The sequence below is a fragment of the Rhinatrema bivittatum genome, chromosome 8 (genome assembly GCF_901001135.1).
Source record: "Rhinatrema bivittatum chromosome 8, aRhiBiv1.1, whole genome shotgun sequence".
In the NCBI taxonomy this organism is placed as follows: domain Eukaryota; kingdom Metazoa; phylum Chordata; class Amphibia; order Gymnophiona; family Rhinatrematidae; genus Rhinatrema; species Rhinatrema bivittatum.
The window spans coordinates 273447665-273473086 of record NC_042622.1 but is presented as its reverse complement, the minus strand read 5'-3'; the positions used below and the strand labels follow the sequence as shown (position 1 = coordinate 273473086).

At 46.7% G+C, this 25422-nt stretch overlaps 1 protein-coding gene across 2 annotated transcripts in view; it reads left to right on the top strand.

Annotated features, from left to right (window-relative positions):
* Positions 1–20653: 20653 nt before the first annotated feature.
* Positions 20654–25422, top strand: part of ACER1 (alkaline ceramidase 1) — a 99289-nt gene continuing 94520 nt past the window's right edge. For both annotated transcript variants that reach the window (XM_029610925.1, XM_029610923.1), the window contains exons 1-2: positions 20654–21624; positions 21951–22089. In XM_029610925.1, coding sequence (XP_029466785.1) covers positions 22065–22089 — 25 coding nt within the window. In that variant the 5' untranslated portion in view covers positions 20654–21624; positions 21951–22064. The remainder of the gene's footprint in view (positions 21625–21950; positions 22090–25422) is intronic.

Genomic DNA, 25422 nt, shown 5'->3' with positions numbered 1-25422 from the left:
GTTCTCGTTATTAATGGGATTGGCGGAAAGGCGTATAGGAGACTTGACGACCAAGGAATTAGGAAGGCGTCCTGCGTTAAGCGGGACGGGCTGGGTCGGACTGAGCAGAATTGTGGTAGTTGGGCATTTTCTTCCGTGGCAAAGAGGTCTATGGTTGGTGTTCCCCAACTGTTGAAGATCCCTTGTAGTACCTCGGGATTCAATTGCCATTCGTGTGGGTAGAAGACGCGGCTCAATCTGTCCGCTCTGGTGTTTGCTATACCCGGAAGATAGGTCGCCTGAAGATGAATGGAATGTCTGTGAGCATGAGAAAAGATATGAAGAGTCTCCCTGCAAAGGGGCCATGATCCCGACCCTCCTTGTTTGTTTATGTAGAACATTGCCACCTGGTTGTCTGTGTAAACCATCACTCTTCGCCCCCGCAGATAGTCCTGAAACGTGAGTAGGGCATTCCGGATTGCCCGGAGTTCTAGGAGGTTTATCTGCAGCTCCTGTTCTGAAGGGGACCAGAGGCCTTGCGTCTCCAGGTGGTCTAAATGCGCCCCCCATCCCTTCCGCGAAGCATCCGTCGTGAGGACTGCATTGTGAGGTGGGGGGTTTAGCGGTGCCCCTTTTTCGAGAGTGGGTTTCCTGAGCCACCAGTCGATATCTTGTCGCATCGGGTTGGTTACTTGAACCCGTTTGTGTAATGGTTGAGAGTGTTGTGCCCATTGTCTCTTGAGACCCCACTGCAGGAGTCGCATGTGGAGTCTGGTATTCGGGATCGTAAATATTGCTGCTGCCATATGCCCCAGAATTTTCATGATGGACCGGGCTGTGGTACATCTTATGTGTTGTAGAGCCCTGAGTAATGAGCACATCTGGAATCTCCTGTCCTCTGGCAGAAAAGCCCTGACTCGAATTGTGTCCAGTCGAGCCCCTATGAATTGAAGGATCTGCGAGGGTTGTAAGTGGGATTTTGGATAATTGATCATTAATCCTAGGCGTTGTAAGCATGTTATCGTTATGCTGAGATGCGACTTCAGGACGTTCGGGTCCGATGCTATTATTAACCAGTCGTCGAGGTAAGGAAATATGGTCAGACCCTGTAGACGAAGGTGGGCCACCACCACCACCATACACTTGGTAAATACCCTGGGGGCTGCTGAGAGTCCAAACGGCAGGACCTTGTATTGGTAATGTTTGTTGCGATACTGGAAACATAGGTACTGCCAACAGGATTTGTGGATAGGAATGTGCGTGTACGCATCCTTGAGGTCTATAGAGCACATCCAATCCTTGGGTTGAATTAAAGGTAGGATGGATTTCAGAGATACCATCTTGAACTTCTCGCGTACCAAGCACTTGTTGAGCTCTCTGAGATCGAGGATGGGTCGATCGCCCCCCGTTTTCTTTGGAATGAGGAAGTATGGAGAATAGAAACCCTGGCCCTTCAGCGTCCGCGGGATTATGCGGATGGCGTTCTGATGGAGAAGATTGGTTAACTCCTGGGCCAGTTGTGGATGTGTTAGGTGTCTCTGATTTAGGGGGCAATGAGGTGTGACGGGTTGGGATAGGAAATGTAACCGATATCCCTCCTTTACGATGTCGAGTACCCATTGATCCTTCGTGATGGCCTGCCATTCGGTCAGGCAAGCCGTTAACCGGCCCGGGGGATTTTCCGGTAAACTGGGTGTTGGTGGTGGCCGGGAGTTCAAAAAGACTGTGTGGTCTTTGCCGGAACTGCTGACTGTTGCGGCTGTTGTTGGCGTTGAGCGCGAGGCCGTCCCCTCCTCTGCTGTTGTTGCTGTGGAGGGTTGCTGTTTGGCTGCCGGTTGTACGGTAGATAGTTTTGCTGTCTAAAATTTTGATAGCTCCTGTACTGTTTCCTGGGAAACTGTTGTCGGCGTGTTGAGGAGAAAAATCGTTTCGCTGGCGCTGGGGCAGCGAGTGACTGGACCGCTAGCGCTTGATCTTTTAGCTTACTCACAGTATCCTGGAGGTGGTCTCCAAAAAGGTTCTCCCCCGTGCATGGCAAATTTGCGAGCTTCTCATGCAGGTCCTCTCTAATAGCACTAGCTTTGAGCCAGGCCAGACGTCTAGCTGCTATCGCCATGGCTGAAGCCCTGGATGAGTTTTCGAATCCCTCGTATACTGCCCTCAGCATATGTCGAGTGCACTCCTCCATATCCGAAATCACTGCCGGTGTTGACTCCCCTAAGGACGTGAACAGACCCTTAGTGGCTTGCAGGCACTCATACATATATTGTACCATATAAAAATTATGGTGTTGAATTCTCGCTGTCAGCATAGCGTTTTGGTAGACGCGCTTGGCAAAGTCGTCCAAGGACTTATTGTCCTTCCCCGGTGGGGCGGATGCATGCGTCTTCGCTTTCTTGGATTTTTGTAAGGTGGATTCCACCACTATGGAGTCATGTGGTAGTTGTGGAGTCGCATACATTGAAGGCTTTTGGAGCTTAAATTTTAAATCAGTCTTTCTGGATACAGATTGTAGATTAAAGGGTGTCTCCCATGATTTTTGCAGGACACCATGGAGTATCGCATGAGGTGGGAGAGCAGCCGGCTCTCCAGGCGCATCAAAAATCTTTAGCAATCCCAAGGTTTCTGCCCTTGGTTCCGGTAGCTTTTGAACCTCTAACTTTAGGATATTTCCCATCTTTGCAATGAACTTGGGGTAGGTGAGATCCTCCGGAGGGGAATAAGGTTCCGCTGGTTGCTCTGGAGGATCAGACGGGTATCCTGTTGAAGAGAGAGGCGAGGAATGCATGGATTCTGAAGCCCTTATCGGAGACGGTGAGTGGACGACCGATCCCTGTGGAGATGGGGATCGGGAAGATGGTAGATCCCCTTGCGCATACTGTGGAGCCGGGCTAGTGTTGCCTGCCGGGCTGGTAGACTCTGGTGGTAGAGTGTATGTCGACTGTAATGTTTCAAAAAACCCGGCTAGGGAGTGTGTCAAGTCCCAAAAAGCTTTCGATGTATGGGGCGGCATCGATGGGGGTTTTTCCATCTGCGTGGATTGATATGGTACGTCTCCTGGTGGAGGACCATAAGTACCTTCCCCGTCCGAATCTTCACTCCACTCCATTCCTCTTTGACGAGTGGATTGTATACTCCTCGATTTGCTTGATGATGATGAAGAAATTGGAATAATTCCCTGAGAAACCGAGCCCGATCTCTCAGATTTACTCTTATGGCGTGAGGACGAGGAAGAAGAGGATCTCCCTTCTTTATGATGAGAGGCATGATGTCGTTTTGCATGACCAGGCTCCCTAGTGGTGGATCTGGAAGAGCCCGAATGATGCCGATGCCTTTTTTGAGTTGAAGACCGTGTACTGTCTCGGGATTTCCTGTCTGCATGCGTTTCTATACGCTGGTGACAACCTTGTCTTTTGTCCCTATGCGAGTCAGCACTCCGTTGAGGAGGGGATACCGCCCGTCCTATTAACTGCTTTGAAGTGTGACCCGAGTGCTCATGGTGAGGGCCCGTGGTACTCCGTGAGTTCCGCCCTGGATCTTTAACAAGTCGATCCACCTGGGAATTATTGTCCTCTGTCAGGGATTCTGACCAGGGCTCCCGTTGTTTGGGTGCAAGTGATGACCCGGTGTCTGCTGCAGGGGTTTGGCGAGATGTAGGCCTTGGTGCTGCTGTTGATCTGGAGTGCGATGGTTTCGGCTCCCCTTGTGGTTGAGGCTGCGGCCCCGATTGAATTTTCGACGCCGATTGAGGTTCCCGCGCCGACTGAGACTCCAGCGCCGATCGAGATTTCGGCGCCGACTGAGATTTCGGAGCCGGGTGCGGTTTCGGCGCCGATTGTTGTTTCGGCGCCGAGTGGATCTTCGGAGCCGATAGAGTCTTCGGAGCCGATAGAGTCTTCGGAGCCAAGAGAGGTTTCGGCGCAGAGTAAGATTTGGGCTCCGACTGGAGCTGCATTGAACGCTTCGGCGCCGCCTGTGACTTCTCCGGCGCCCTTTCGGCCCTCTTTTGAACCTTTTTCGGAGGTTCTGTGCCTCTATGTGGGTCCTCCCGTTGCGATAACAATAAGGATCAGACCGGGTTGTCTTTGCTAGGTGCTAGGGTACTAGGCTCAGTCAACCTGAAAGGCCTCTGTTTCCCCACGTGCAGCGGCTCGGAATTAAGGCCAGGTCCCTGGTCTCCTTTCTCCTTGGGCTTCCGCTTTGCGTCTCGGATTTTTGGCGACTGTGGGTCCCACGAAGTTGCTCTCTTACCCGCTTTTGACGTTTTGGATTTTGGGCCCGGAGAGGAGTGAGTTGTGGACGCCTTGTCCTCCGCAGAGAGCGCCAGCCAACGGTAGCTCCTGTGTCGACGGGCCCTCGGGGACATTTTCGCACAATGTTCGCAGTCGGACTGGTCATGATCGCGTCCCAGGCAGCGGTAGCAGCGATCATGTCCGTCAGTGACGGACATGATCTTACCGCACGGACACGGCTTGAACCCCGACTTCTGCGTTGACATTCTCTTTTTTTTTTTTTTTTTTCTGAGGAGAAAAAGGCTCCGCGTGCGCTCCCGCGCGCGGAAAAAAACAGACTGAGGAGAACCGTTGATACTGCGCGGGAACCCACGCGCAGCCGCAGAGGATCAAAGATCTACACTCTGCTACAAAGCTCCGCCTTCCTGGGCCCTGATGGACAGTTCCCATACAGCATGGCTAATTCAGCCCTGCTATCGACGGGAAAAATCCGACTTCGGGAGGTAAATGTGTCTAAATAACACAAGTCAAATCTATGCGCCTATCCCTTTAAAATTCAAAGTATAAATACGCAGGTATATCAGAAGAGCACACTTATCCAGTTAAATTGACTTATCCAGCTATATAGCACTTTGCTGCTACTTAAACAGGCAAATTTGAAGTTATCTGAATAAGTATCACTTTTTTTTAGACTTATCCGGGTATATAAGATAGCCGGATAAGTCCAAAAACTCTACTTAGGTGAACAAGTAGCACTTTTCAGACATATCCAGCTAAGTTCTGCTACTTAGCTGCATAAATTAGAACTTATTCAGATAAATGCCGCTACTTTTCCAGATAAGTCAGATATTGCACAGCTCGTAGTTTTTATCTGTGTGAGCATATGTGCTCATATATGTACTCATAAATGGATGCATGCGAGCAGTTTTGAAAGTTATCCTCCCTGTGCACAGTCTTCTGTGCATAAAGCATGATTTTTGTGCACAAAACACAATTTGTGCATAAAGCATTTTCTCTATCCATAAAACATGTTTTATACACAGAAAATGTAATTTGTTCACAAATTGTGATCTATTCTGAGTACAGACTAACATTAGCTGTAGTAACTTTACTCCAGCTCTCACCAAGAGCAAAATTTCGAGTGTTAAAAACATGAGTTAAGCTTATGCATTTCTCTGCATTATGGAGTAATAGCTATTGCCTTAATTAATATGAAATTTAAATGAAGGCGCACTAACATGTACACACAATTTAATGTAGGTTTGTGGGCACATTTTCTGCATACAAAACTCCTTGCTGCATCAGAAGTAAAGTCTGTGCACAATAATTATGTTCATATTGTCAGGTAAAACTGTGTATACAGCCCAGTGCACTATTTTACATTGGGCCCAGAATTAGGTAAGATTTTGAATGAATCACTAAAAGGACATTCTCTGGATGATTCCTTGGATTAACTGAAAAAATAGAATAGGGAAAATAAGGTTTTCTAGTATGAACACTAACAGTGCCCTAAATACCTTAGGATCGCCTGTTACCAGGTCAACCTTGACAGACTGATCCAATTCTGGTTTTGATCCACTGCATCTTGTAGTCCCGATTTCTCTAGGAAAGGCAGGAACCTACAAGTCCAAAGGTGTAATGAGGGCAAAAAAAAAATCCTGGACCAGTCTCTCAGGGACAGGTGACAACATACACTCTTTTAGTACTGCAGTTTCTGAAACAGGGATCCCAAACTATGACCTAAGGGCTGAATGCAGCCCTTGGTTGAATTACATCTAGTCCCTCAGTAACAAAGGCAAAAGGAGCTTGATCTGGCCTGCATCTGTGATGATAGGAGTTTTATCTGGCCTGAAGTGGCGAATGTGGGAGTGCATTCTGCCACTACCACTAGCTCAGATACTTGAAGTCTGAAATGCAAGTGGCAGCACATCAGAGCAGTGTGAGTGGTGCATGCTGGTGCAAGGCTACCACGGATTAGCTGCATTATGCATTGCTAGATGGAGCCACTTGGGCCAAAGATAAAGAGAGAGCTATAAGGAGTTTTTGGCCTCTCTAGGTTATGGGGCGGAAAGCACTGGTGGTAGTGAGCTGTGAGTTCTGCAGAGCTGCCAAGGAAAGCCAGGGAGGGATGGTGGTTCCAGGAACTCCCAACTAGGCTGCCATCGTTTCGGAACAGTGGAGAAGGGGGCATAAGACATCATCTCCTAAGGATGTAGGTGTTGGATGCACAGAGCATAGACCAGGGGCAGCGGAATACATTTTTGGTTGGAAAGGGGCAACCAAGCTCCACTCCTAGCTGCACCCAGCTCTGCCCTCACTGCCTATTTCTTACTTTGTTTACAGTTAGTCATTCTTTATTATATACATTCTTTGCATAAACCATAGATTCGAATTATTCATTCCCAGACCTACCAATAAAATACTTGATGCTACAAAACCACTAGGATCTTCTTTCTGCTTGCAAGCAGGAATGGCCTGTCCCGCAGAAAAACAGCATTACTAATAGAAGTGTTAGTATTAAATGACTATTCTGTACTATGTATGGAAAGAAAGAAGATCATTGAGTACTAAGAGATGTAATCAGAGACCAAGAAAATGTGGCCTACAAATATTGAAACAGTCCTACTTGTTTGGCCATCACCCACCTGCTCAAGAACATCCAAGCTCACCCTATATCTCCCCAGATTTTGCCCCCTGGTGAAGTGGGAGATGGTGAATGATGAGAGCTTGTGTGTGCTGAACTCTCTCAGGGTCGATGCAAGTGTATTAGGAGCCCTAGGTGAATCTTACAGCCTTGTGCCCCCAACCCAACACACACAATAATTATGCATTTATAATAACAGATTCAATATGAAAAAGGAGATTCAAAGTATAGTCTTCTGAGGTAAAATTATCACTTACAAACATGTATATTATATTTACATAAACTGCTGTAGTCCCAATGAGGAAACCCTGCAAAAGACACTTGGAGCCCATATGGTATCAGGCCTATTGTAAAGTGGGTTGGGTTTGGTCCTCAGAAAGCCATAAGTAAACTGAACTATATTTACACTATACTAAACCTCCCACACCAAAAACAACACTAATTACCAGCATTCAAACAACAAGAACCATGCCCATGAAAATGCAACACTGCAAATATTATTCCAGGCCTTAAAACACCAGTACACATCCTATTAGGAAAATAGAACACGTCAGACTGCTATAAATCGCTACACAGAAACCACAAATTAGCAGAATACCTCACCATGGTCACATATGCAGAGCACAGACAGACCCTCACCAAATACAGAATAAAAAGACCATAAAGTATGAATAGAAACATGCAGACAAACACTAAATCAGAAACCGCAACAAGCCAGACTCTATTTGCAGTGCAGCAATGGAAAAAGAGAAACATCACCATTCCTCATAAAACATCAAACAATACAAGCTTCTAGATATGCTCAGTAAGTAGGAAGCCCGATGGAAATTTATAAGGGCAAGGGGGAGCAGTTATTACCAGCAGCGGCTTAAATTTTGGGAGGACCATGGCCCCTCTGGCCACCTTTTCCACTGCCTATGGCATAGACATCCTTATTATTACTCATATACCAGATTTTAGTCTCTCTCCCTGGATCAGAGTCTCCAGAGGGGGTTGTTTTGCTCATACCATGAATCTGGCATGTTGAAAGAGAGAGGGGGTGAGAGGAAAGGAAAAGGGAGAAGTGGGAAGGAAGAAGCACGGGAGCAAAAGTACATGGGAGTGTGAGTGAGAGAGAATGCACTACAAACACCCCATTCCGTAATCCATCCATCTACCCTCTATGTCTCTGGGAAGACAGATAATGGGAAAGGCAGAGAGCAAGTTTCCTGGTGGTATGGCAGGGTTGCCAACTTTGGAGAAATCTAGGAATAATATTATTCGCACACCTGCCACACCCCTGGGGATTTTCCCTCATCTCCCTTCTTCTCCAGCATTTCAAATCACCGAAAGGGCCAGACATGGTCCCTTCTCCAAACCCTTCTCAGAAAAAACTCTAAGGGTTTCTCTTCCTCCCCCACCCACCCAGCTCAGAAAACTATGAGAAGGGTGCAACTGCAAAGGTTAAGAGTTTAGCTCAGGCATGGATGTTTAAAAATATCATCTTGGAAGCCCAGACCAGACGTATTCCACACATTAGTCTTCTTTCCATCTTTTCTAAACGACTACCAGCATGGTTGAAAGGTGAGGTGAAAGAGGCTATAATATCTAAAAACATATTTCAAGAAATGGAAAAGGGATTTGAATGAAGAAAACAGGAAATAGCATAAGCATTGGCAAGTCAGATGCAAAGCATTGATAAGGAAGGCAAAGAGGAGAATTTGTAAAGAAGATTATCGTGGAAGCAAAAAACTCATAAAATCTTTCTCAGGTACATTCGAGTTCAAAAGCCTGCGAGGGAGTCAGTTGGACCATTAGATGATCAAAGGGTAAAAGGAGCACTTAGGGATGACAAAGCCATAGCAGAGAGACTAAATTAATTCTTTGCTTCGGTATTCACTGAGGAAGATGTAAGAGATATACCCATACAAAATTTCAGAAACTTGAGGAAAACTGCAAACAAGCAGATTTTATATTAACAATAACTCTTGAGAAAAGACCATTCAAAAAAACAACCACCAATAGAGAGTGGTATCAGAAAGAATAGTGCTTCCAGTCTCATGGCTCTTGCCCTTACAGGGCTACAGCCCCCTCTCTTGTATAAACACTGTTTGGTCACGTCATCTACCAACTCTCATAAGGCGTGTTTAATCTATTGTTTTTTATCTTCTATTTTTATGTGCAAAAACCTCCCTTAAAATTCCCGTTTTTTTTTTTTTTTTTTTAAAACAACACACACCTCACACTTCCCATTTAAACCATGTCATTATCTCTTAGGATGTGAAACCTCTCAATTTTTACTTAATTTGAACTTCTCTCTTATGTTAAGTCGCAATCATTTTTCACATAGATATTATCTGATGCACCCGCCCAACATTGGCAATGTTTCGGCGCACTCCTTGCGCCTGCTTCAGGGGCTCTCAATTGTTCTCAACTATTTCCTACAAAGAAAAACAATTTTAATAATTCTTTTCTTAATTCAATTAGTTTTTCTTGACTAACGCAATGGAACTTATGATTTCGCTTAACATAATTCCTCCTCACATCTTCCTGCATTCAAATATGGCGCTCGAACGCCGTCTTTCTCACTTTACCGGATGTCAGCTGTTTTATGCCCGTGACATGAATAGTAATCCAACCTATCAGCTACAAGTATACCGACCAGTCTACTTCTTTGTTAAGTCCCGCAGGGGCAACAGTATTCAGTTAAAAAATCCATCTCTGTTCACGCTGAAGCAGGCAAAGATTTAAATCCCCTCCTCGCTCATCTCTCTCAACGCTATCCAAAACTGTGCTCTGTAAGTTTTCAAAACTGTGAGATTTATCCACACAGTGCTGCACCAACGGGGCTTCCAGCTTACCCCGTTTCAATGCACTCTTGTGCTCTATTAACCGAGTTTTTAATGATCTAGTTGTTTTACCTATGTATATTAGCCCACATGGGCACCATATAGCGTAAACTACATTCCTTGAAATACATGATGTTCTTCTTATTGACTTAAATTTTCTCAATTTTTCCAATGGTATATCAGTGTTAGAGTGGGCTAATGGGCACATAGCACAAGACCCACACGGAAAATGTCCCTCTCCTTCCCCAGATCTATCCACTATTGCCTTAAAATGTGACCTCACTGAAGGGGTCAATTTCTGACCCCTGAAGAATGAAACAACTGAAAGTCTTCCGACTAATCATTGCCAGCAGTGAAACGCACAACCATTTTTGAATGTACTAATGTTTGCAACGCAAATGACACGTAATGCGTAGTGACGCAGTTGCGCACTAACACGTAACGTAACGTAACTCCATTTTGGAATAATAATTTGTATGTATTAATACGAATGCCGCTGTAAAATGTCTAACACGTCAATTAAATGACGAAACGATAATATGATCATAAGCTACACCTCCTAGAGGACCACGCTAGCAATGCTTATTCAGCAGTTTGTTGAATTGTTTGTTCAGCAAAACTCAGAACGCATGTGTGAAAGATAAGAGTTGTAAAGTGCATAAAAGTTTGCTCCTAAGGGGGCGTGGCATGCAGTTGTACTAAGCCTTGTCTTAGCTGCATCTTGCTGGCAATAAAAGTCTATCTTTACGGATCAGTTGTCTGGGCCTCCTTACTGACTAAAAAGAGACGGTTACATTTGGCGAGCCAGCAGGAGGGTACCGGGACGCTATTTTAGCCCCCAGTGAGTCCGGTGGGTTGGTGGCGGAGCGATCCCCCAGACGCACCTGGTGAGTGGCCACCGCTGAGTTCAGCGATCAGGTTTCTGAGGGGACCGTTCCACAGACAGTCTTCTGAGACCTCTGGGCTGGTGATCTGGGAAGAAGGCTTTCGTTGACGATCGGAAGAACCCTGCAGGCGAGTATTATGGGAATGGTGGGAAAAGTAAAGAATAGCTAAAAGAGTAGCAAATAACCGGTCCATCCCCAAGCGGACCGAGGGGGCTTTGATCACACCCCACGCCGTGGGTTAGTAGGAATTGTATTCCGAAAGCCACGCGCAAAAGAAGAGAATTATAAGTAACGAGTAAAGTATAAAGTAGCGGGAATAGGTTTCTTGTTGTGTGAAAGAGAGTGAATGGCCTCGCAGTTCTAGACCGGGCGACCTCGTTCTAGTCGGGGCAATTGTGACCCTTTTGTGTCTGGCAGATACGGACCCCTTACCTATCCGTCTTCCCTTCCCTCCTCTGTCTGTAATTCTATCCTAATGGGAGGGGCTATTCAACTCCGCTAAAAGCCATGACGGAGCACTATAGTGAAGTGTTCGATAACGTAAATGTACGAAACCCGGAATGATTCAGCGATGCACCCATAGGTGGCCCAGTTTGTGTGTAAATTGGCCTCCGGCAGGAACTTTCAATTTCCAAACGGCCACAAGGGTCCTGAATATAGCCCTGAAACCGGGGGAAATGGGTTGCCCTGAGGATTACCCTACATAACTGCTTGGCTTGCAGTCATTGAGAATCCTCCGTCATGGGCAAAGAAGTTAGTGGAGGGAGCCGCCCTCGTAATGGTGGCGCAAGTGAACAAAATGGGAGACCGGAAATCCCCAAACCGGAAGAGAAAGGGAAGGGCAGCCATCTTGGGAATACAAGACCATGCGTCATCTGCGGCGGCCATGTTTGTAGTGCAAAGGAATGCACGGACTCAAGAAAAAAAAGTTAAACCCCTGCCGCCCGCAGTACCGACTGACGCAGAACATCTTCTGCCGCCACCGTATGTCCCTAGCTGCCCTCCAGCATATAATGCGCCACCAAGTCCCTCAGCCCCCGCCACCGCCCAAGCTGATCCTGAACTAGTGCCGATTCCTGAAGCACGGCTTGAAGCGGCAGCGCAAAAGTTGAAGACGGCGGCGAGTCGTCCGTAGCAGCGGCACTCGCAGTAAAACCCAAGCCGCAAGTTTGCAGCTACCAATTAGAGAACGACCACTGTAGTTCCCGTGGTCCCGACTGAAGAAAACGAATATCATACTACGCAAACAATAAAGTTATTTACCTACATACCTTTTACTTCCAGTGATCTTTTTAACTGGAAACAGCTTGGTCCCTCTTACGCTGATAAACCAGATCAGATGATAGATTTTTTAAGGGGAATTTTTGCAGCCCATAACCCCAACTGGGCTGACATTCGGCATCTAGCCTCCATCCTTTTTACCACTGAAGAGCGCCGACAAATACAATTAAATCTGGAAGAGGCAGCCCGATTAAGAGCTGGGGCAGACGGTAATCCGGATGAAGCAGTGAGAGCACAAGCCCCAGTTGCCGATCCCAACTGGGATTTCCAGACCGCAGCAGGGCGCGAGCGCATTGCTGCATACCAAATCGCCTTTCTTGAAGCTTTAAAGAAAGGGAAGAAGAGAGTTGTAAATATGGGAAAGATTCAAGACGTGGTGCAAAAGAGAGATGAGTCCCCCGGAATCTTTTTGGAGCGATTGATGGACGCATATCGGCAATACAGTCCATTTGATCCAGAGGATCCCAAAAGTCAGTCCGTTATAGTGATGAGTTTTGTCGGACAATCCTATCCCGATATCCGCCGGAAGTTACAAAAGTCGGAAGGGTTTGAGGGAATGACTATTAGCCAATTAAAAGCCATGGCTGACAAAGTTTATGTAAACCGAGAGCCGGACGGAGATAAGAAGGAAAAGAAAGAAAGTAGAAAGTTAAGAGAAAGTGTTAGTCTGTTAGCCGCAGCATTGGAAGAAACTAATTTCGGAAACTCGTCCAGGCACTACCAAGGATATCCTGGACTAAGAGGAAGGGGCAGGTCGCTCATAAGGGGGCCGGCCAGAGGACGAGCGAGTAGAGGAGGAGGATCGTTCAGAGGTGGAAGGATGCCGTTGGGAGCCAATCAATGTGCATTCTGCAGACAAGAAGGACACTGGAAGTCTGAATGCCCTGAGTCCCTGCAAATGAAGCAGGAAGGATACACTCCGTCCAAACCAAAAGGAGCTGAATGTGCAGATGGCCGTAGGAGAAACTTCCGGCGAAGACAGTGATGAAACATGACTAGACAAGGGAAATCTTCCCCTGGATCCCTTAGTAGAAATCAAAGTAGGGACTGAGACGTTTAAAGGATTGTTAGACACCGGGGCACAAAGATCAGTCATGACTACCGCTATCACCACGCCCACTTCCAAAATTATTTCCATCGTAGGAGCCTCCGGAAAGCCACTTATCGCTCCTTTTCTCCAGAAACGACAGGTTCGAGTAGGGGGACAATTAGTATCCCATCAGTTCCTCTATGTTCCCCGGATGCCCAGTCCCACTCATAGGGAGAGACCTTCTTTGCAAATTAAGAGCCAATTTACAGTTCGAATCCACTGGAGAAATCAAAGCATCCTTCGCAGATAACCCAGTCTCTCTCATTTGCCCACTCCAAGAAGAATGGAGATTACACCTTCCTGTAGTTGAGCACATTACGCACCGCTATGGATGGAGAACACCCGTCCTCAACGAAAGCGCAGACAGCTAATGGATAGTGTACCTAAAGTGTGGGCCGAACACAAACCCAGGAGGAATAGCCATCAATGCTACCCCTATTTGGATTGAGATGAAACAGAATGCACAGGTGATTAATCAACCTTCAATACCCCATTCCATATATGGGCCAGGCAAGGAATCCAAGATACATCTGCAGAGACTGTACGATTTGGGCATTCTCCGACGAATCCGATCTGCTTGGAACACCCCTTTATTGCCCGTAAAGAAACCTGGATTCTGATGATTATCGACCAGTACAGGACCTAAGGAAAGTGAATAGCCAAGTAGAAGATCTAGTAGCCCTCGTGCCAATCCATATTCCATCCTAGCCCAAGTCTCCCCTGCCTCAAAGTGGTACAGTGTCATTGATCTCAAAGATGCCTTTTTCTCCGTCCCGGTGGCGGAGGAATGTCAAAAGATTTTTGCTTTCACATGGGAAAATGCACCTACTGGAATAAAAGCAGCAGTACACATGGACAAGGTTGCCTCAAGGGTTTAGGCACTCACCTACGCTGTTCGGTGAGCAACTGGCAAAGGACTTGAAGATGTATCAAGTGAAGTATGGGCCAGTAATACAATACGTGGATGATCTCTGTTGTTCGAGAGACGTACCTCGAATGTGAAGTATCCACTCTTCAGCTGCTAAAGACGTTGTACTCAAAGGGATATCGTGCAAGTAAAAAGAAAGCGCAAATCTGTGAGTTGGAAGTTGGAATATTTAGGCTTCCAAATACGTGGAGGAACCCGTTGCCTGGGAATTTCTCGCACCAGTTCAATAAGAGGTCAACCTGTCCCCACTTGTAAGAAGGAACTTCGAGCATTCCTTGGAGCTGCAGGATACTTGTAGACTGTGGATTGCTAACTATGCAGTTATTGCCCAACCTCTGTACGACAAGTTGCGGGGCAAAGAATCAGAGTCTCAAACTTTTCAATGGGAAGGGCACGAGCTAGCAAGCTTACGGCAACTGAAAGACGCCTTGATTGAACCCCCTGCTCTAGGGTTGCCAGATGTAATGAAACCATTTCATCTATACGTTGATGAGAAGAAAGGGAATGGCATTGGGGGTATTGACTCAAACTCTAGGCTCGTGGGAACGACCTGTTGCATATCTCTCAAAAGGGATGGACAATGTAGCAAAAGGATGGCCTGGGTGTCTTCGAAGCATCGCAGCTGCATGCTTACTCATTCCAGAAGCAGTCAAATTAACCTTTGGTCAAACTCTGAACGTAACAACTCCCCATACTATTCAAGGACTACTAGAGACTCATGGGCCAAATTGGATGACTAATTCACGTACTCATAAAGTATCAAGCTCTGTTATGTGAAACTCCAGAGATCCAAAATACAGGACAGTAAAAATCTGAACCCTGCAACCTTACTCCCAACTCCCACTTCAGTCACTCATAAGTGTGAGGAAATCATGGCTACAGTACATTCCAGCCGACCCGCTCTACGTGATCAACACCTGGCAGGGAGCCTGGACTTTGTTCACCGATGGAAGCAGCCAGGTTCTAATGGTGTCCGGGTCGCTGGATTCGCTGTGGTCTCCGAGGACGACATTATCGAAGCCGAGCCCCTACCCCAGGGGACATCAGTGCAAAAGGCAGAACTAATTGCGCTCACCAGGGCTCTACAGTTTCGGAAGGACAAACTGTTAACATCTATACTGACTCCAAGTATGCTTTTCCTTACTATCCAAGTACATGGAGCTTATACAAGGAATGAGGATTCCTAAACTGCTGAAGGGAAACAACTAGCTAATGCATCTGAAATACATCAATTGCTAGATGCCGTGGGGGCACCAAAGAAAGTAGCTGTCATGCATTGTAAAGCCCACACCGGAAATCATGATCCCATCGCCAAAGGAAACCAATGGGCAGACAAGACAGCAAAAGAAGTAGCACGTGACGTCAATATACACACCTCAACTAAAACTGCCCACTACTGCAATTTCCGGTTGTGAAATCCTGTCTACTCGGCAAGAAGAAATGACTGGGCGCAAACTGAACAATTCCCACCAGCAGGATGGTTGGTGGATTGTACAAGGAGACGGGTGTGGATACCCGACGCACTGGCTTGGACCATTGTAAAAGAAGCCCATAATAAAACTCATCTTGGTCGCGATGCAATTAGCAACTCTATTGGCAAAAACTTACTACATTAACAGACTCCTACAGCTAACTAAATATGCTGTCAATGTGTCACCTGTGCAAGAACAACCCAAGAAATGGACCTGGTCCAGCCCCTGGACATATACTACGAGGACTACTCCGTTCCAAGTTTGCCAAGTCGACTTCACCCACATGACTCCTTCAAAAGGATACAAGCAATGCTGGTAGCTGTCTGTACTTATACCGGATGGATCGAAGCCATACCTACACGAACTGAGACTGCCAAGGAGGTAGTGTCTTTGCTTCTCCATAAAATCTTACCGCGATACGGATTACCACGACAAATAAATTCAGATAATGGACCAGCTTTCACAAGTGAAGTCACACAACGACTGAGTCAAATTTTGGGTGTCCGATGGCACCTGCACTGCGCTTGGAGACCTCAGAGCAGCGGAGCAGTTGAACGAGCTAACAGGACTTTAAAGAATCAGTTAGCTAAATTGTGTCAAGAAACAAAACTAAATGGCCAGACATCCTGCCATTAGCTTTACTACATGTCCGATGCACTCCAAGAAAGTCTGGTCTAACACCTTATGAAATGATGTATGCAAGACCACCACCCTTCCATCTTTCCTGAATCATTTGCAGATACAAGGGGAAATGTCCCTCAGTAAACCAACTCAAAGGACTATATAACACAGTCATTGCAATTCAAAATTACACCTGTGACACTGAGCCATTAGTCCTGCTAACCCCGATCCACCCATTCCAGTCGGGAATTCTGTGTGGATTAAAGATTGGGATGAGTCTGATTTCCTCCAACCCCGATGGAAAGGACCGTATACTGTGTTACTGACCACTCCAACAGCAGTGTTAAGTCTTTGGATGCCCTTCATGGATTCATTGGTCACGAATTAAACCAGCTGCATCCAATTGGCAAGTCTCCAGGATTTGGGGACCACAAGTTAAGATTCACCCAAGGCAGGCACGATGCTAGTCCTGGGTAAAAGACCTCAGTAATTTCTAAACAATATTAACGTGTCCATCTCTTTCCTTCTTTTTCAGACTCCATAACTCATGACTGCAACTATCTACGTCATAAAGCAATGTCACAGATACTGACTTCAAAGATCTACGCAGCAACTACCTTCTAACCGGAATTTGTCAATCAGCCTACAGATCCTTTACTACTCTTCTGCAAGTCTATTACCTCTCTTTCCCTGCCACTGAGTCAAGAATTGTACAGAATGTATCAAGCTAATCCGCACTCAACTCAAGATGGATTTCAAGTTGTATCAACAATCATCCACCAATCTCAGCCTCCTGCGTCCTGTACCACACTACCTGTTTGTGCCTTGATACTACCCAAGGCTATCATCTTTTCATCGATGTCTAGAGGGTAGCAAAATCATTTGTCATACTCCAACTACTCCTAAGTACTACAATGTTACCCTCACTGCAGGACTACCAAAAAGCTACACATCAAGCATTATACCAGAAGGAAAAGGTATCTTGTACTACATCAACTCGACCAAAGTCCTCATGGGAGGAGAGTCTACTGTGACAATAACCTTTGATGCCTGTGAAGCCATTGATAAACACCCAAATGCACTCCATTGTGGTTCTCAAGCCTGGAAAAATTCCTATAAGTCCAAACATAAATACCTCTGTCCATACAACCGAGTCGCCAATCCATCCAGTTGGACACCATGTGTAGGGGACCTTACACTGTCAGGATGGGCTCTAGTCTGCGACTACACTGGAGGAGGTTACCATGGTTGCCATGGAATAGGGCGGCTAACTGAAGTAGCTGGTAACATTGTGTCTATACAATGGCCTATAAGAAGTGAAGGATTCCCCTGGCAAGATACTTGGGGATTTGGTATCGATGGAACTGGGAAAGACCCCATGACATACATTACTATCACACAGCGGAGAGACAAACCTCGTCCAATTATTCACCAGACCACCGTAGTGGGCTACCAGTCTTTCTTCGATGAAATATCTCATGCAACTGAGGAATTAAAGAAACATACAACTTCCCAGCAAGCAAAGAACATGTTCGTTAATTTTGGCTGAGAATATTGCTCTCTCTCTTGAAGTCAAGAACTGTTTTGTATGTGGAGGAACTAATACAGGAGAGCAATGGCCTTGGGAAGCCAAAGAAACATTCCAATCTGACCTTAATACATTGAACACAACTGTTACCTACAACCGTAAAACTCATCCATATGAGTGGGCCCTCCAGACTGATGTGATTGGCAGACAATGTATATCTCGACAACGTTCGCGTATCTATACCATACCTGTTGGAAACTCTCCATGTACTGGGGTTCTCACAGCCAATCTAACCAACCATACATGGTGGCAGACGGAAAATTCTACCATGCCTACTCCCATCTGGACTGAATCAACCTTGAACAAGACATGGACTGCTGCAGGCGTGCCCACTACCATCTTTACTGCCCCAGATGGCTACTATTTCGTATGTGGGCGAAGAGCATATGAACAATTGCCAACACACTGGTACGGAACCTGCTTCTTAGCTACAATTCGACCCAGTTTCTTCTTACATTCCTATCTCTGCTGGAGAAACCCTAGGTGTACCAGTATACAGTCCCATGCGACCAAACAAACGTCGTAGAAATTCTAAAGTATCCATTGGAGACTGGAAAGATCAGGAGTGGCCTCCTGAAAGAATTGTACAATATTACGGTCCGGCTACGTGGGCTGAGGATGGTTCTTATGGATATAGAACTCCTATTTATATGCTCAACCGTATTATCCGACTACAAGCAGTACTAGAACTACTCACAAATGACTCTGCCTTGGCTCTCAACATCCTCGCCAAGCAGAACACCAAAATTATCACCGCTGTTTACCAAAATCGATTGGCATTGGATTACCTCCTAGCCCAGGAAGGAGGTGTATGTGGAAAATGTAATCTTTCTAATTGCTGTTTACAGGTCGATGACAAGAGTAAGGTCATTGAAGAGATTACTGATCGAATGATCCGACTGGCACATGTTCCTGTGCAGACGTGGACTGGAATTCTTGATTGGACAGCATCCTTACCCACTTGGCTTACCTCTATCCCAGGACTTAAAGAACTCTTCCTTCCTGTCCTATTTCTTATTTTAACCTGTATTCTATTCCCTTTATGTCTCCCTCTTATTTTCAGGAATCTCCAATCCATGATTGAAAATATTGCTGATCGACGAGCGGCTGCTCATGTCATGATGATCAATAAGTATGTGTCTGTCTCCACCTTCCCCTCATATGATTCATCTGACTATGACACTACCGATGATTCTGATATTCCTGATGTTGATTCTGATAATGAATACCTAACCACTAACCTATAAAATTGCACTCATTAAAATTAACTAACATTATTGAGCCACTTTGTTCACCCACCCTCCCCAATGAACTTCAAACCTAAAATTTCAGTTAGTACCCGCCCCTCCCCCCCAATCATTGTTCCTCTGCGCTTATACTAGCCTGTAAATAATCTATGTGTTTATCACATTTTCCTCAAACCCCTGTACATACCTTTCCTCATGTATCCTTTTCCCCCTCCCCCCTCCCTCTCTCTTTGTCTTGTCTACCTATATACCTCTCCTCCCCACCTATTTATCTTGTTTATTGCTATGTTACTGAGTTTATTGTTACAAACTGTTCTTTGTAAAGGCTTTGCCTATATATCCTTGTTTGTAAGTTATCTGTAAACCGGCACGATGTGCAAACGGTTGCCGGTATATAAAATAAAATAAAATAAATAAATAGGGTAAGTCAGGCTACAAAGGGGGGTGACACCAATAGGGTCCACCCGTCTCAAACCCGTGAAGCAACCAACGACCTAGAAACACTTAGGGCTCAATTCAAATTACACTGGTATTAATTCTTTTTTTTGTCATTTCAGTTACTACCCAGATCATGAAGGGTGATACTTCAGCCTTCTACCCGAAGTTGAAGTATCAAAGGGGGGAATGAAGGGGTTCAATTTCATGACCCCTGAAGAATGAAACAACTGAAAGTCTTCCGACTAATCATGCCAGCAGTGAAACGCACAACCATTTTGAATGTACTAATGTTTGCAACGCAAATGACACGTAATGTGTAGTGACGCAGTTGCGCACTAACACGTAACGTAACGTAACTCCATTTTGGAATAATAATTTGTATTGTATTAATACGAATGCCGCTGTAAAATGTCTAACACGTCAATTAAATGACGAAACGATAATATGATCATAAGCTACACCTCCTAGAGGACCACGCTAGCAAATGCTTATTCAGCAGTTTGTGAATTGTTTGTTCAGCAAAACTCAGAACGCATGTGTGAAAGATAAGAGTTGTAAAGTGCATAAAAGTTTGCTCCTAAGGGGGCGTGGCATGCAGTTGTACTAAGCCTTTGTCTTAGCTGCATCTTGCTGGCAATAAAAGTCTATCTTTACGGATCAGTTGTCTGGGCCTCCTTACTGACTAAAAAGAGACGGTTACATCACCACCTGATCTTTAATATTAAACCCTCTTTTGAAGGCTATTAAAGGCTGTACTTGAAAGACCGTATGGACTTGTAAGACATTCTTCCAGTGGCGTCTGATGCTACGTACTACCTCATTCACTCCCAAAGAGTACGGTAGCACACATGTTAACCGTTTGGTGGGTTCTTTCTGTCTTGGTTGAAGTAATTGTTCTCTATGATTCCATCTTGCGCGTTTACAGGCTTTCCTTACTATAGCTAATGGATAACCCCTGTCTACAAATCTTTGGCTCATTTCTCTCGCTCTCACTTTATATTCCTCTACAGTTGAACATAACTTCCTAAGCCTCAAAAATTGGCCAAAAGGAATAAATACTATTTCTCAGTGTTAGCGGATGACAGCTGGAGTATTCCAAGGTGAGTAACTAAACTGAACTTTTCAACCTTTTTACTTAGGTATACACTGCTCCTAGCTTATTTCTAGCTTCTGGCTACTTTTTTTTTTTTTTTTTAAATACAAACAGTTCTGCTTACTAGCTGCCTTATTGACTGACTATTTAAAAATATAAACAGTCTAACTTGTTTATTTGCTGCCTTACTATTATTTATTTATTTAATGAGTTTTATATACCGTATATTAAAAGCACAAACACACTAAATAATATTCCCCAATAGTTAACTTTGCCCCAATACTTAAAAAAAAAGACAATGTCCCAAGCAAAAACTTACCGATTCCTTTCAGCCACCAGCAAGGTGATCCTCTCCTCTCAGTGCACCGGTGACCGCCATGACGTCACCGGCTCGCTCCACCACAAAAACAAACAAAACGGCCTCCCTCGCGCCTCCTACACACCTTCCAAAGCCGCCACCCCCATCCCAACGCCTACGCCAGCCCCGTGCATCAGCGTTTGGCAAACCGCCAAAGGTGCATCCGACCAACGACGCGTCCTCCCCTTCCTTTAATCTGACACCGTCTCTGACCCTCCGGCCCTCCCTAATATCACGAAATGTTGCCGTGGGTCGCTCCGCCCCCTCCCGCGTTCCTGTCACGAGCGGGGGATCCAGCCTGGGCTCGCGCTTCCCCCCCCTCGTGTACCTGTGTGTGACGTCACAGCGGTCAGCGCCCGTGCAGCAGCAGCAGCAGCGCCCGCTCCCCTCCCGCGTTCCTGTCACGAGCGGCGGATCCAGCCTGGGCTCGCGCTTCCCCCCCGTGTACCTGTGTGTGACGTCACAGCGGTCAGCGCCCGTGCAGCAGCAGCGCCCGCTCCCCTCCCGCGTTCCTGTCACGAGCGGCGGATCCAGCCTGGGCTCGCGCTCCCCCCCCCCGTGTACCTGTGTGTGACGTCACAGCGGTCAGCGCCCGTGCAGCAGCAGCGCCCGCTCCCCTCCCGCGTTCCTGTCACGAGCGGGTGATCCAGCCTGGGCTCGCGCTTCCCCCCCCTCGTGTACCTGTGTGTGACGTCACAGCGGTCAGCGCCCGTGCAGCAGCAGCAGCGCCCGCTCCCCTCCCGCGTTCCTGTCACGAGCGGCGGATCCAGCCTGGGCTCGCGCTTCCCCCCCGTGTACCTGTGTGTGACGTCACAGCGGTCAGCGCCCGTGCAGCAGCAGCAGCGCCCGCTCCCTCCCCCGTCACCGGAGGGGCGCAGCCGGCAGCCCTGTGTCCCGTGCCCGGGAGCGGCGTGCACAGATGGCGGGCAGGAGCGCAGGTGAGAGGAGCCAAAGAATTGCACTGGCTCTCTTTTTGCTGTCTTCTGTCCTTATTTTTGTTTTTTCTTTTTTCTTTAACCCTTTTCATTTTCTCCTGACCTCGCAAGAGGTGAATGTAACTGTCCCCGGAAAGAAAGGATAGTGATTTCAGAACATAACTAACTTCTGCCCCCAAAAAGAAACAGCTGTGGCCGCCACCCCAAGATGAAAAAGAAGAAGTTTGAATGGGAGCACGATGAGTGCCGAATGGGTTCGCTAGGCTGAGAGAGTTTTTCAGGAGCGCGGTTTGGGTTTTTCACGGGACCCCTTTGCCTTTCTCCTGCAGGTCTCCAAGTCAACAGGAGGCGCCTCTCTTGGTGACAGGATCGCTGGGCTCTGGAGAGAGGATTCAAAACTCAGCCTTACAGAAGGGGAGCCGCCTCCTTACTGACAGGACACTATGCACTTGGCAGTACTAGAAAGCTGTAAGTCAACTCAACTCCGCCAAGCAACTGTTTATATTTATCCGCTTATGCTTTGACTTCCGATGTTCTAGTTTTATTTTTCACTTGAGAATCTCTCCCATAAGCCCACCATATGAACGCGGGCGCATGCTTACTCTGCAGGATCTTTAGCTTTTATGGCTTGCAGTACTGGACAGGAATAACCGGGCAGGCTGCATAGGCTAATGGGTCTTTTTATGCCATCATCTGCAGTATTACTATGCACAGAATCTATATGGGTATGTCTGTATACAAGGACATAGGAGCCAGCTTTTGCAAATGATCGGGGACGCCGAACCAAAACGCAAACTGCAGCACCCCCTGCAGAAAAAAAAAATACACAGTGGGACATGAGCAGCTTGTATTTAAATATCCAGAGAGGAGCAGGTAATGTCAGTATGGGGAAGAGTTATGTGGCCAAAACAGAAGCTATGGAAGCACTCAAAGTTCCATAGTAGCATAATGCCTGCAGAAAAAGACCAGATGGTCCATCCAGTCTGCCCAGCAAGTTTCTTATGGTATTAATCGCGGCTCCCTGTGGATTACCCCCACGCCTTATGTTAAGGGTAGCAATAGTTACCAGCCAAATCAAGCAACTGTCAAAACCCATTGCAAAATTATTGCTAACAATGTTTTTACAGGATGAGCAGCCTTCATAATAAGTCAGACAATGCTGCTTGAACATGCTTTGCTTTTTGGCTATAGAAACAAACAATCATGTGCTTTATCCCTAATGTCTGCATATCTGTATCCCAGACCATAGAAGTCGGAGCCCAGTGGTGGTGGTTGTCTGAATCCAATTCCCCTTTTTTCCCTCTGCCATCAAAGCAGAGCGCGGTGTTGAAGTTGCATCACAAGCCTGTAAGCTAATTGGTTAAGGGTGATAACTGCCGCTCCTTGCAAGTTACCCCCATGCACTCTTTTCATTTCCAACCTCTTGTGTTAAAGGATCCACGGTGTTTATCCCGTACCCTTTGGAATTCATTTACTGTTTTTGTCCTCACCCTGCACCTCCTCTCTTCCAGAGTATACAGATGTAGATCCTTCCGTTTCCCTCATAAGTCTTCCGATACAAATCCCACACCATTTTGGACCGTCTCCATCCTGTCCTTATGCTTTTGAGATAAGGGCTCTAGAACTGAACACAGTACCCCAGGTGAGGCCTCACCAAGGACCTGTACAAGGGGATTATCATCTTTTTCCTGGTAGTTATGCTCCTCTCTATGCAGCCAATTTCTTCTGGCTTTAGCTATTGCCTTGTGGCATTGCGTCCCTGCCTTCAGATCGCCAGAAACTATGACCGCAAGGTCCCTCTCCCAGTTCGTGCACATTAGCTGTTCACTCTATCACATATTGCTCTTTTGGATTACTGCACCCCAGATGAACGACGCTGCACTTCTTGGCGTTGAATCCCAGCTAAACTCCAATCACTGCAGGCAATAGAAAGCAAAACATTTTACAGTGACCACAATAAAAATTGCTTTCACCAACACTTATTAAAATTCTTGTTCTATATTGAGCAAGTACTATTTGAAAGGAGGAAAAGACCTCAGAACCCAACATGCATTATTCACACAAAACTTATAAGCAGGTTGACAGGTAATATTTTCATTGGTCTAAAAAACATAAGTCCAATATCACACTGGAGCGAGAATTGCACTCAACACTGCGCTTTTGGTGAGCGCATATCAGCTCACTCTAAAATACACAAGAACATGAAAAATTGCCATGCTGGGTCAGACCAAGGGTCCATCAAGCCCAGCATCCTGTTTCCAACAGAGGCCAAACCAGGCCACAAGAACCTGGCAAGTACCCAAACACTAAGAAGACCCCATGCTACCGATGCCAGTAATAGCAGAGACCATTCCCTGAGTCAACTTGATACATAGCCATTAATGGACTTCTCCTCCAAGAACTTATCCAAACCTTTTTTAAACCCAGCTGCAATAACTGCACTAACCACATCCTCTGGCAACAAATTCCAGGGTTTAATTGTGCGTTGAGTGAAAAATAATTTTCTCCGATTAGTCTTAAATGTGCTACTTGCTAACTTCATGGAGTGCCCCCTGTTCTCTCCCCAGTAGTGGGTACATGTTTGTATCTGTAGTTTAACTATGTTTAGTGCAGTCCTTCCCTTCTGAGGATTCTTGATACTGAAACACGTTTTGTAACCCATGATAGAAGTCTGTGAGCCTTTGCCTTTAAGAGGAACCTTTTCCCTTAAGAGAAGCTCCCTCCCTCCTCCATTTTCTCTCACTATCAGAAGAGCTTGAATGCCCCTCAATCTAACTTGAGTCTTCCTAGGTGTCTTATAGGCTCAAGGTGTTGCAGTCCCGGTCGCTAGGCTAGTGACCGGGTCCTTACCGCACTGAGCCGCGTCAGGAACCGCCGTGGTCCGGGCCTGCTAGGCCGCGTTGCAGCGGCGTCTCCACGGGGGAGATGCTGCTGAGGCCCGATCTTGACTCCACCCCCGCCATGGAACGTGCGCGAAGGAGAGCTCTTTAAAGGTCCAGCACCCGGAAGTGTGGGACAGCCCCCAAAGTGACGTCAGACGCCGGCAGAGTATTTAAGCCGGCGTCTGCCTCCACCGAACTGCCTTGCAACGAGGTCTCTCCATGTGAGTGTCTAGTTGTGTTCCTGCTGCTCCAGTCCTAGGTTTGATTCTCTGGTTCCTGACTCCGGCCTGCTCCTGACTTCCCTTGTCCACCGCCCGTCTCGACTTCTGGATCGTCTCATCATCTCTCCACTTCTTCGCTGCCGTCACCTAAGTCCCAGCGGTCCGTATCCTCACGGGCTCCTCCTGGGGGGGGGATCTCGGATCTCCAGGGCGAAGACGTCACTTGGCCTCCAGCTACAGTTCTGCCTCCCGGCCTATCTTCTCCAGCGGAGCCTCGGTTCCACGAGGCCAGCCCAAGGGTCTACCGACCAGTCCGCAACAGCAACACAAGGGACTGCCCTTCATGCTTCCCCTGTGTCACATGGTTCTTAGGCTCACTGCCATTGGACCTTGCCCCCCTGGCCCCAGCTTGTGGAGGCGTTTCCTTTAGCAGCTCTCGACGAGAGCTCAGTCTTGCCCATGCTTTCTTCTGAGCTAGCAGCGCTCTGTAAAATCCTGTGAAATGATTGGGTTTTTACCTTTTCTCTTACTGCCTTCGTCTGAAGACTAAATCAGCCTCATATCCCTCATGCTTCCTACCTCTACCATAAACCAACTCCTGCAACATAAAAGACTCCCTTCTCTCTCCTGCTACCCTGTCTCTGGTTACCAAAGATCTTTGCCTTGGGGCTTACGTTTGAGATGCAACAATTGTAAGT